At 36.0% G+C, this 13389-nt stretch overlaps 1 protein-coding gene across 2 annotated transcripts; it reads right to left on the bottom strand.

The window, feature by feature from the left end:
- Positions 1-1110: 1110 nt before the first annotated feature.
- Positions 1111-13333, bottom strand: arih2 (ariadne homolog 2). 2 transcript variants are annotated; one of them, XM_084087474.1, is made up of 15 exons: positions 13073-13333; positions 10428-10858; positions 10253-10320; positions 8269-8341; positions 7642-7783; positions 7412-7533; positions 6455-6564; positions 6222-6339; positions 6052-6102; positions 4479-4500; positions 4235-4386; positions 2797-2940; positions 2109-2177; positions 1901-2008; positions 1111-1798 (listed from the first exon to the last, which is right to left on the bottom strand). In XM_084087474.1, the coding sequence occupies exons 2-15, from the start codon at positions 10650-10652 to the stop codon at positions 1727-1729; spliced, it is 1476 nt and encodes a 491-aa protein (XP_083943600.1). In that variant the 5' UTR covers positions 10653-10858; positions 13073-13333; the 3' UTR covers positions 1111-1726. The 2 variants fall into 2 exon arrangements, with proteins under 2 accessions (XP_083943600.1, XP_083943599.1); XM_084087473.1 differs by having other exon boundaries at positions 13069-13240.
- Between the last annotated feature and the right edge of the window lie 56 nt (positions 13334-13389).

The following is a 13389-nucleotide window of genomic DNA, read 5'->3' on the forward strand; positions in this document are numbered from 1 at the left end:
AAGTGGTTCATAAAACACTATTGTTCTTTTCTATTGTTCACTTCTATAAAAAACAAATGTTGTATTTCATGGTCATGGTTTGCCTATAGTAATAATTATCATGTAAGAACAGTGCAATTATTCAGTTTGTGCCAATGTGCCACCTCCAATCCTGTCTAAAAATATAGCATAAAATAAATAAAAGATGTACTCAAATTCTGGTGTCAGAGTCAACTCTGGTTGAAAAAGTCTGTGGTTACATGCATATGCCATTTCAAATGCACGTACTACATTTACTACTATTACTATACTGATAGGCTTCATTACTCTCTCTCCACCAGTAAGCTGGCGTGTGGAGGGCATTCTGGCGCACCGTCGCATCATCCAGGATGACCACCAACATGGTGGTGGTTGAGGAGATTCCCCACTTCCATATGTAAAGCACTTTGAGTACCCAGAAAAGCGCTGTATAAATGTAACAAATTATTATTACCGTTGAAAAGTCTGGGATCAATGATTAAAAAAAAAAAAAAAAACTTTAATTTAGCAAGGATTCATTAAATTAATCAGAAATGCCAGTAAAGACATTTGATGTTATAAAAGATTTCTATTTCAAATAAATGTTTAACTTTATATAAAAAAAAATCCTGAAAAAGATTTATTATATAATCAGTTTCCACAACACATTTAGCAGCACAACCATTTCAATTGTGGTATAATTTATTAAATTAATATTATTAATAACAAAATAATAAATTAAATCATTTAATAATAAAAAAATCTTCAGTGAGCTGATTCTACCAAAATCAGCATATTGGAATGATTTCTGAAAGATCATGTGACACTGAAGACTGGAGTAATGACGCTGAAAATTCAGCTTTGCCATGACAGGAATTACTTACATTTTAAAATATATTAAAATAAATTATTTTAAAATATATTAAAATAGAAAAGTTATTTTAAATTGTAATACTATCACAATCTTACACTTTTTACTGTTTTTTTTTTATTTTATTTTTTAAATCAAATAAATGTACCCTTGGTAGAATTTTTTTGTTCTTTCCAAAACTGCAGTGTTGCGCAAATACATTTTTAAAAGTGTGTGTACACAAGAAAACACAAGAGTCACTGTCTGGTTTAAAAACGTTCTCTCAGTAACTCTATTTCTGTATTAATGTACAACCGTTGAAAATTACAGCATCATTTGTTTTTCATCTTTTTTTAAATTTTCAGATTTTTTTTAAATGATCTAACTATCAACAGCCATTTTCAAAGAAAAAAAAGAAAACACAAGAAGAAAGCAAGAGAGAGAAGAATAGAGGGCAGAAGTTATGGCAGGAGCAATGTAGGAGGAAGAGAAGAGTTAGAACGTTTCGGTGGAGTGTTTTGAGTGTGTGTGGGTGCGCATGTGTCGTGTGTGTAATGTCAGCTGACATGGGGATGTCAGAATGCAATGTTTGTGTGTGAATGCTAGGATACAATCGTGCTATTCTCAAACCCTGCAGCCAAGTAAAGATTACAAAGCAAAAAAAACAAAAAAACGGGAACTGATGAAGGAAAAAAAATGAACAAAAAGGGTAAAAATACAGCTTTGAAAAGAGATGCTATAAATGAGAAAAACAGATGGACAAAATATTTTGAGATGCAGTGTAGTTTTGACAAAAAAAGTGGAGGGGTATCTTTGGAGAGAAGGGGGCAAGACAGTTGAGAGAAGAGCGAACTTGACGTGGACTCAATGGACGGATGTTCAGGTGTCATGGAAATCCTTCAGCAGCGTCCGTCTCTTCTGCTCAGCAATGTGCATCTGATTCTCCAGATCCTGCAGAGAGAAAGAGAGAGAGAGAAAAAGAAGAGATGAACTTGTGCTTTTATTTTTCAGTTCCTGTTCACAACTTCCTTCAGTCTTTGTTCCATCTCTCACCCCTCTATCATTAGCACTCGGCTCTCCTCTCTCATAACTGTCTGCTCTCTCCACTTTCCATGACAGGTTCTCGATCTCCGCCTCCAGCTGAGCCTGCTGATACTCAAACTACAGGAAATAAAAATGAGATTTCCCATTAACAAGGACAGATCTTAAAGAGATCTTTGATCTTCAATGAGAGATTCACACATTTAACGCAGTTGCTTACCAGTTTTTTGAGGGGTCCAGACTCCATGTAGTAGGCATAAGGATAGGTGTACTGCAGTGTATAACGACACTAAGAGAAAACAAAGACAGTGTGAGTGTGTGGAAACACGAACACTTGTGTCTGCAGAATAGGACTGCAAGATTAATCAAAATAAAACCAAAATCACAATATGGCTTAGTGCGATTATCAAAATCGCGAAGGTTAAGATTTAATTAAATTAATATATGCACCGAGTGTTTTAGAGTGAAGAGGGGAACTGTGTTCTTTAACATGCGAGCAGCTCATGATCTGTGTTTTCAGTTCAGTTCACAGTAAGTTTAGGTCACTTATAACGTGCATTTGGGAACATGTGCCAACCAAACTTGTTATCAATCCAATTTAGAACTCAATAACTCAATTTATATTAAATAGTGAAATATAACAATAATAAGGTCTATTATTTTGTTTAATATTTTTATTTAGTAATAATAATAATAACCAAATATGTTTTATAGTTATATACTGTAGATATATAAAAATCACAAAATGCTAGGTCAAATTGTGCAACAAAACCTGAAGCTTTATTTTATGTTATTATTTTTTTTAAATGGCACTTTAAATCACACTTTTACTCAGAAAAATAGCAATGAGATCGCCCCCCCCAAAGCATGCAGCCCTGGTGTGGAATACAGCTGGATTCAGCCTGTACCTTGGCCAGTAGCTTGGCAGCATTCTGCAGGTACTGCCAGTCGATCCAGGTACCCAGATTATTCATGACTCGCTCCTGAATCTTCTCCTGGATCCGCTGGTATGTCTGTGCCTCCAGCTGCATGCTCTTATTGTGGTTCTCCCACTGAACACACACAGACAATGCAAGGATTAATGCTTGCAAATAAACATTTAAAGTAATTAACTGTCAATAGAGTTAAGATGAAAAATTGCTTTCTGCAACAAAGTAGTGCAGTCAAAACAATAAATCGCGATTACTTGCATGTAACAAAAGTTTTGTTAATATAATGTGTGTGTGTGTGTGTGTGTGTGTGTGTGTGTGTGTGTGTGTGTGTGTGTGTGTGTGTGTGTGTGTGTATGTATGTATGTATGTATGTATGTATGTATGTATGTATATATATATATATATATATATATATATATATATATGTCACAATATATCGCAATACAAAAATGCAACAATATGTATCGTGAATAGTGACAATATGTATCGTGAATAGTTCACCCAAAATAAAAATGACTATGTGAGAAAAAATTTAAGTTTTCAGAGTTTTAGTGTCAGTACTACATTAAAATATTATATATAATGTTGAATATAAATGTATAATAATGCAATAGGGGAGTATCTGTGTAAAAAAGTGGCCTACATTATTTTAAATGTATCAGTGACAGAGAAACATATTCGTCTAAAATAATTCTGTATTTTCAGCTTCAGAATCATGAATATTTTTATTCTGGTGTCACTATTGTCCTGTGCTTTAGGTTTCCAGCACCAAGTCCAAGAATATTCATTTATACACGCAATGTAATATCAAATTTATCAGTTTAATAAACAGTACATTTTTTGTTAACCTTTTATCATATGTCTTGGAGTATCGCAATAATATCGTATTGTGAGTTCAGTATTGTGATATGTATTGAATCGTGACATGAGGGTATCATTACACCCCTAATAAATAAATAAATAAATAAATAATATATATATATATATATATGCCTAACAGGCAGCTTTCTTTTTGAAACAGAACACTATATTGGCAGCAACTATATGTGCACCACAGAAATGGACTTGACTCTTAATTCCTTTCAACAGAGTTTGCTGTTAGCATGTTGCTAAGCTAACAGCATGCTACTCTTAGAATAACAAAACAGATAGCACACATATTGGGTAAACAAGTGCATTTCAAAATAGATTTAGAATTAGAACATTTTATTGATACCTTTCTGTAACGAGTAAACTATAATGTTGCTGCCTACTTTTTGGAACAACCTTTTGTGTCAGGATCACTACTGAAGAGCTCGCTAGGTTTTGGAACAAAGATAATGTTTAGCATGCCTGTCTACACTATATGAGAGTGGCCTTTGGTCTATCTTTTTTTTTTCTTCCCCCAAAGAGATTTATTTTATTTTTGTCTTACCCTCTCAAAGTAGAACAGGTATTTCTTGAGGGCCTCTCTGGCCTGGGCCTGCTGGCTCTGATTCACTATGTCTGGGTTCTCTTTGTAGCGACTGCACTCGTAGTACTCGCTCCCATGAGTCTTCCAATCACCCAGACACATCCAGCAGAAATCTACACAGCCAAAACAATGCAATTAAAATCAAGACCACTTTACTACTCAAAAGGGATTTCAAGTAACTAAAAATCACTGGGATAAAACATACCATGTTTACACTTTGAGCATTGCTGGAAAGAGAAAGAGAGAGAAAAAGATATGTTAAGTAAAAACATGCCCATTTTATCAACATTCTCAGTCTAAACATACACTGCTGTTCAAAAAGTGTCAGTACGATTTTTTTAAAGAAATAATACTTTAGTTCAGCAAGGATGCATTCAATTAGATGGCACAGACTTTTACATTGTTACTAAAAAATTATATAAAATATATTTCTTGAACCTTCTATTCATCAAAGAAGCCGGTTTCTACAAAAATATTGAGCAGCACAACTGTCAACATTGATAATACTTAGAAATGTTTATTGGGCATCAAATCAGAATGATTTCTAAAGGATCATGTGACACTGAACACTGGAATAATGAGAGATGTCAATTTAGATTTGCCATCACAGGAATTTTTACATTTTAAAATATATTAAAATAGAAAACAGTCATTTTAAATTAAGAGATTAAATGGTGAGAAAACTTCATCATATGATTATAGTGACCAAAATCATGGTTATCAATATCACGATATTGTTAAAAAGTGCTAGAAATGTTCATAAAAACAATGGCCGGATTTTAAATGGAAAAAAAGAATAAAAAATTGGTTGGGTGACTTACAAAAACCATGTTATCTACTATCTCTACATGGTAAATAAAGTTTTATAAAATGATAAACTACACATTCCAGCATTTAAACCATTTTTACGAAAAGGAATCAAATGATAAATTATTTTATATAGGTTATATTGATTACATGATTATAGGCATTTTATCTGCTCCATGAATAATTCAAATACCTCATCCGAATTGTTGAGATTTTTGGAATGCACATTAGCTTTCCATCAAGAAGTTCAAATTTACAAAACTGCATAAAAATTAGGTCAGATTTTCGCATTGGTCTACTCTAAACAAAAAGGGCAGACAGGCTGAATCAAAATGTAAATCCACTCTCTGCCAGTAGGTGGCACTACTGGAACAGCATAAATTGAAATGTTTCCCTGGTAACCGCTGTAAATGGAGGTAAGATGAGAGAGTAAATGCCATCAAAACTTTTCTGAAGAAAGCCGGTTCCCTTCAGAGATACATTCATATAATTCATTCAGTCATAAATTTCAGCACTCGTTGTCATTATAAGGCGGTAAAACCTCTCACTGCCTTCCACCATGTTTTCACACAAAACAAAACCTATGCTGCACCAGGAAATCCAAATGGACAATTCTATTTCATGCTGACTTTAATGCTGGACAGTATTTACTGTTTAAAAAAAAAAAAAAAAAATTTGTTTTAAATGATAATAAAAAATATATAACAGTAATACTAATAATCAGGAATTTTATTGTGGTTAGTGACAGTTTCATCACTATTTAAACTAATAATATTTCACAATATTACTGTTTTTACTGTACTTTATCAAATAAATGCAGCCTTGGTGAGCATAAGAGACCTCTTTCAAAAACAAAAACAAAATCTAATGAAGTTGACAAACTAATAAAGTAGTACTCTGACATGCTGGGTGTTTTATTAAGTGCACTACAAAGTATGCAGGTAATGGAAAAGAATGAATATACTATTCACCATGTGATTGCAGCCTCCATTCTTCTCAATGCAGATATTGCACTTAGGGCACTGTGGACAAAAACATTAGGATAAAATTATATTAATTACATGGTAACTATCAAACTTTAACTATCTACAGTATATACTTCATTTGACCATCCTAAATGCATCTGTGTGTGCTTTCTTACGTCTTTAGTGTGTGCACTGATGTAGTTGGCCGTCTCAGAGTCATCTGCACATTTCGTCAGCCATTTGCGGATGATAGCACAGTCTGTGGGGGCGTGATACATCTGTCTGCACTTAAAACTGAAGCCAGACAGACAGTCAATCCAAACGCACATGCAATCACATGCACTCTTTCACATCACACGTATTATGCTAGGAATTGAGGAGTGTGTGCAAGTGTAATGGTGTGTAATACCAGAAGACTTCTTGGCAGCGGCTGCATTGGACTCTACGAGCTCGAGGTTCCTGCACCTGTATAACTATCGGACAGTCGGCACCAGGACACAACTGCAGCTGGAAATGACTCTGCAGACACAAACATGAGTTAAGAGTGATCAGCGACTTTCTAGAATGTGATAAAACTCAAAGTGTCATCAAAATTCTGTCAGATAGTACTAATTTTCAAGTGCTAATAACCACTGAATGGCCAATATAAAAATTAAATAAAAAAATAAAACTCCAAAAACTAAAATCAATCGTTTTAAATTAAATTAAAAATTTAATACACACTACCGTTCAAAAGTTTGGGATCTGTAATATTTTTTAATGTTTTTGAACAAAGTCTTTTATGCTCACCGAAGGCTGAATTTATTTGATCAAAAATGAAGTAAAAACATATATAAAAATATAAATAAATATAAAATATAATTTTTTTCATATATATATATAAAAAAAACATTATTCCTGTGATGGTAAAGCTGAATTTTCAGCATCATTACGTCAGTCTTCAGTCACATGATCCTTCAGAAATCACTCTAATATGCGGATTTGGTGCTCAAGAAATATTTATTATTATTATAAATGTTGTAAACAGTTGAGCTGCTTAATATTTTTATGGAAACCGTGATTCTTTGATGAAAAGTTCAAATGAAATAGAACAAAATACAAATTTTATTTTCAGTCTTTGATCAATTTAATTTATCCTTGCTGAATAAAAGTATGAATTTCCTTTTCTTTTCTTTTTTTTAAACCCTATTGACTGGTAGTGTATAATAATTCTATAATATCATAATATAATGTTCTTAAAGATGACTGTAAGATGTAAGCAAAGTAATCTAGATAGACGAAAATAATAGGCGAAAATAATCTCTAAATTTGGCAGATAACAGATATGGTACGGACACATTCAGTGCATCCCTAGGCTGACACACACCTCCACGTAGTCCCTGAAGAGGTAGCGTCTGTATTTATCTTTCAGTTCCTCGCTGGGCAGCAGAGGAAGAACAAAATCCTCTGGTATGCGAAGAGAGCATTCCTGCGCCATGCAGGAGATCTCTATAGACAAACACAATCCATAGATGAGATCAGATAACCAGATCGCTCTAATCAGCAATACATACTGCACACTGTGCTCAATGTGTGTATGTGCACGTGCATACTCACCTACGCCCACACCATCTTTGACAAGTACAGTGCAATGCTGCTCCCAGCATGCCTTGCAGAAGGAGTGCTGACAGGGTAGAGAGAGGAGAGAGTCTCTCCGGACCAGCTGCAGACACACCCCACAATGCAGTGACGTCCCAGCCTGAAAACACAGACATGTCAAGAGAAGGAAGTACTTCTAAGATACAGTAATGATTGAAAACAGTAGAATCAACTTTTGTCCCAGACAACCATTTTTTCATAGTTGTGTTGGTTTCTTGTATTTCAAATCTCAGTCTCATATAATAAAATAATTCAACTTGAATCGATGTTTCATGTCCATTTTTGATTTGGCAAGCCGTGTAAGAAGCGGGATAAAGTACAGACAGCTGGTCATTATCACTTAAAAAAAAAAAAAAAACTTTGACTGTACACTGCACACACACCATACTCAATTCAATCTGCAATTTGACAAAGAACAGGTTTCGAGTTGCACATTTTTAATCGCCTCAACATTGCATTTTAAAGTTAAGAGTGTCTCGGAACTCAAGTTTAAAGGGGTTTTGAAAGAAACCAAATGTTAACAATGTAAAACAGAGCTTTAAATGGCAGTTATCATGAGTAAAGACACACATTATGGGAACTCACAGTGAGAGATCTGCAGGTGCTTGTGGGCTGGGTGTGGGCTTCACAGAGCAACTGCGAAGAGTTGGACTTATACCTTCAAACACAAGAAAAATATTGAGACAGACTTTACTTTCAACGTCAAGATTTTAGGATATTTTTTTTTTGGAATGTAGTGATTATTTTAGCACTATTAAGCTGCATTTTCACTATTTTAAATGACCTGAAAGTATTTTTCCTGTTCACCTAGTCATGCGGTGACATTACATATGCAATACCATTCAAAAGTTTGGGGATGGTAAGATTTTTTTTAATGCTTTTAAGTCCCATATGCTCACCAAGGCAGCATTTAATCAAAAATACTGTAAAAACAGTAATATAGTAAAATATTACAGTTTGAAATAATTGTTTTCTCTTTTAATATTTTAAAAGGCAATGTATTCCGGACCGGTGATGGTAAAGCTGAATTTTCAGCAACATTACTCCAGTCTTCAGTGTCACATGACTATTAAGAAATCATTTTAATATGCTGATACATTTTTATAGGATCCCTTGATAAATAGAAAGTAAAAAAAAAGCATTTATTTAAAGGACAAGTTCGGTATTTTACACTTAAAGCCCTGTTTACAGATCGTATCTGATGAAATAGAACGGTTAAGATTAAAATTTGGACACATGCTCCTGTCCCGAGAATTTTAGGTTTATTTCGCTTTCCCCCCCACCCCCACCCCCACAATGGGTGTATAGGTGCACTGGAACATTCCTTCCTAAAACACATTAAACTTTCGTTTACAAAGACGTGAAACTCACCGAGTGGTCAGGGGTGTTCACTGGTATGCTCACTCAAAAATCGCTGAAAAAGATGCTTTCCAACAGGTGTTTTACCATTCGTTGTAAAACTGTGGACCTATTTTTCCAAACGTCTCACACCCGTAGATTCTTCCGTTGAGAGCTTGAATAATAGACACTCCAGGCCAGTTGGTGGCAATAATGCACCTTTGCCAATTGCAAGCAAACCACTGGCATTTCATTGAATACACAGAAGAAGCAGAAGAAGAAGCGGCGGAGTAATACCGTACCTCACACAGCTCTTCCCATACAAGTCAATGGAGTTGGACAAAAACTACGATAAAACCTGTTGGAATGCATCTTTTTCAGCGATTTTTGAGTGAGCATACCAGTGAACACCCCTGACCACTCGGTGAGTTTCACGTCTTTGTAAACGAAAGTTTAATGTGTTTTAGGAAGGAATGTTCCAGTGCACCTAGACAACCATTGTGGGGGTGGGGGGGAAAGCGAAAGAAACCTAAACTTCTCGGGACAGCAGCATGTGTCCAAAATTTTATCTTAACCGTTCTATTTCATCAGATACGATCTGTAAACAAGGCTTTAAGTGTAAAATACCGAACTTGTCCTTTAAGATAGAAATCATTTGTAACATATAAATGCCTTTACTGTCATTTTTCAATTTCAATGCGTCCTTGCTGATTAAAAGTATTAATTTCTTCGGCTACACTTTATTTTAAGGTGTGATTGTTACAGTGTAATTATATATTTAAGTACGGAGTAATATTAATCAACAACATGTATTTACTATAGGGTTAGGGTACAATTAGGTTTAGGGTTAGTTGCATTTAATTTTCCATAATTTACTGTTATTACTATGGTAAGTAGTGTACATGTAATGTAACAAGGACACTGTAAAATAAAGTGCTACATTTCTTCTTCCTCTTCTATAAAAAAAAAAAAAAAAAAAAAAAAAAAAAAATTACTGCCCTCAAACTTTTGAACGGTAGTGTAGTCTCTCAGATGTCATAAAATATCATTAGTAATTATACAAGGATTATAAAAACATTTGTTTAAATCATTTTGAGAAAAAATTATTTTTAGATAAAAAATAAAGAATTTTTAGATGAAGTATATATCATCACACCACTATCATCAACTTTTCATGTCAACTACCCAAGTGTGCATATTTGTGTGTGCATGCTTTGTTGTACTTAATTACCTTTCGAGTATTTGAGTCACTTGCCAATGAAAATGTACAAGGACCAGTTTGGCTACAGCTGGTGACACCTAAAGGGAGAGAAAGGATTAGTCTTTATTTATAGTTTGGGAAGATATAAATAAACAGCTGAATATTGTCAGTCACAACACTAATCCTACTAAACATTGTCACTCACCTTCAGGGCAGTGGCTACATTGTTGACTTCCTCAGTTAGTACCTTCTGACTATCTCTGTATGTCAAGCAATTGAACTGGTACTTTTCCGGGTCAAATGGTTCTTCTACCGCCACGTCGTCATCAAGGTCTTCATAATAATCAGGGATGTCGCCCTCTACGATGTCTTCATCATCTTCGAATTCCTCGTTACTGTCTGAGGCTTGGCTACTCATATCCACAGACATAGCCCTCTGGGCCTGACCTTTCCCTGACTGACAGCTGCTCTCCACTAATCAGCAGCTACTGAGCTGCTCCTCTCTGCCCCAGACTGCACCACCAATCCCAGGGGGGCCTGTGGCTTTTAGCAGCACCGAAAAAAGCAAAAGAAATCACACTCCCCGTCACTCATGAGGAACTGGAGAGAGGGATGAGCTCAGACAGAGAAAAAATACTGAAAGAGAGAACAAAAACACATTATTTGGTAACTATCATTTATATAAAATTTCTCACAATCTTATAGTGTCTAAAAGCTTATGCTTAAATGGTCAATGATTCTATGAATTTCTATACAAACCTATCTTTTTATATTTATTCAGACAGTCTGCCATTGTCCTAAAGGTATTTATTTTGTGAAAATGACTGGTTGACTGTACCTTTCCCCATTTAATACAAAGCTACATAAATAAATGAATGGACATGACATGAAATATTGATTTGAGTTTAAATGATTTCATTAAGTGAGAAGAAAGCATCCAGGAACACTGAACTCAATCTCCGATCCAAATTCTGGTATTTTTGGTATTTGTTTTGCGATAATGACCATCTGACTGTACATTATCGGTGCGATAATAACAGATAATAATATAATTATTATACAACTGCTACATGGACATGAAATACTGATTAGAGTTATTTTAAAAGCTTGTTTAGGTACTTGTTAAATATTTATAAGAATAATTGATATTCAATCCAGCAATCGACTAATCAGAATCAAGTATTCCACTGAGCCGCCCACTCAGCAGCCTTGGAAGTGGAACAAGAAGTATTTTTCCAATAGGGATATTTAAAGTCTTTATTAGAGTTATAAGCCATGAACCGAACCAAACCAACCAGTTACAAGGTGAATAACATTTTTTAAACTTTTTTCTGAAGCAATAAATTGGACAAAAAGACAAATGTGAGACTGTGCAACGCTTTAATGAGGAAAAGAACTGCAATCCCATGAAGCATTGCAAATGTCAATCAAATAAAACTTAATATACATACATTTAAAAATCCTTATTTAATGATATACATATTTTGTTATTTTGGTGCTTGTCGTGAATCTCTGATTGCTGGATATTTCTCGGCAGAATCATGGGTAATGTAGTTTTTCAGCAGGAATTCCAAGGTTTAACAATTATTTTTAAAAATAAGTTAAAATAATGCACACTAACAGCTTCAACAAAAGCATGTAGCCTACTTTTGATTAAAAAGCTTGTAGTATGTCTGTCTTTAAAGGTTTAAGTTATCATTCTAAATGAATGGGATGGGTGTTTTTTTTTTTTTTTTTTTTTTGCACTATAATAATGAGTGGGTAACGTTAGTTGTGTCCAAACTTGGATTGGTAGTTACTTCCAAGAGAGAATGTAAATGGTAAAAGTGGCCTTGCAAGTGTACTCAATTTCAATGACACTCGCTAAGCTTGAACCACTGGTCAAGGAGCTGTTCCATTATTTACAATCAACACACGGTGGAAACTATCTGAAGGTTGTACTTGTAGATGTTGGTCTCCGAATTAACGGTCACCAAGAATCTCTTTGAGGGTAAGACAATCATAAACTCACATGCAGAGCAGCTTAGTGTTTCGTTTTAACGGATTACACGGTGTACTGACACAGTCCAACCGGACAGCAGGAGCAGGGCAGGCCGCGTGCCCGCGCGTCAGATGATTACAGAGATCAGAGCTCTGCGTGTGCGCGCGCGCCTGCTGATGTGATGACAGTCACCGATTCCAACTGAATAAACAATCACTGCACATTCGACTCAACGTGAGCACGGGGTCGGCGAGCGGCTGCAGCTGTCCGGTCCGGTACCGGATTGGTTGGAACCCCACAGTCATGGGACGACCTGGCCCGGTCCCACACGCTCGGGCACCGTCTATCCCCCACATTCCACCCGGGACTATAAATAGCGTGCGGCGCTGGGTGGCACGCATAATATCACACTCAGCTGGGTTAGGGATCATGGTTTAAGTGCGTAGGTGTCGGGTGGGGGTGAGCAAATACTGCAAACTCACGGTACGGACAGTATGGTTTCTGCTTTGTTTACTCCATATGAATCGGGCCGCACCAGCTGTTGCTACTCTAGATCAGCACTGCACATAAATACAGCAGACCGATCGATGCGCAGAGTCCTTTCTCCCGCTTTCTCCTTCTTAATGTTTACAGTTTCAATACACATATCCCGCAGTTTGAAGTGCATATAGTCAAATTAAACTTGTTTAAGCGAATGCATAGATCGTTTAATATCGTTTTAAAAGCATTATTCACAATCATCCGCTAGCGCGCACTCCAGCTCGGGGATTCGTATGTAAACAAGGCCATTTTTGTTCGCTCGATAAAGCCGCTGCTCTGATCGTTTAAAGCCCCCCGTCGTACCCAACATACTGACTTTACTCACCTACCGGACCGTGTCGGGTCGCCACTCGACGCTGGCTGAAGAGAGATATTGGGACAGAGAGCCGATCCGTTCGCTTAGATGAGTCTCAGCAGAGCTGAAGATCGGAAGTACGGGGGGATTCTAGAACGGCGTCACTTCCGTGTTCGAGTGAGGCTGTTTTCCACAGTGAGCAGACTCCTGTTACTGGGGAGGGGCCACGAACTCACATACTCAAAACTGACATACATACTTGCAGTCAAACACACACGCGTGCGCTAATGCAAATGTAGGTCATCAAAACAAGAAACCTGATTTATAATGTGCAACGTGCTTGTAAGTGCA

Source organism: Abramis brama, assembly GCF_963993115.1.
Source record: "Abramis brama genome assembly, chromosome: 16".
In the NCBI taxonomy this organism is placed as follows: domain Eukaryota; kingdom Metazoa; phylum Chordata; class Actinopteri; order Cypriniformes; family Leuciscidae; genus Abramis; species Abramis brama.

Excerpts from the sequence above, each read along its gene's own strand:
- arih2 (XM_084087474.1), bottom strand. The coding sequence starts at position 10,652 with ATGTCTGTGGATATGAGTAGCCAAGCCTCAGACAGTAACGAGGAATTC. Across the intron at positions 2,178-2,796 it reads CTGCCAAGCTACTGGCCAAG|TGTCGTTATACACTGCAGTA; the intron begins GTACAGGCTGAA and ends GTTTTCTCTTAG. Across the intron at positions 2,009-2,108 it reads CTGGACCCCTCAAAAAACTG|TTTGAGTATCAGCAGGCTCA; the intron begins GTAAGCAACTGC and ends TATTTCCTGTAG.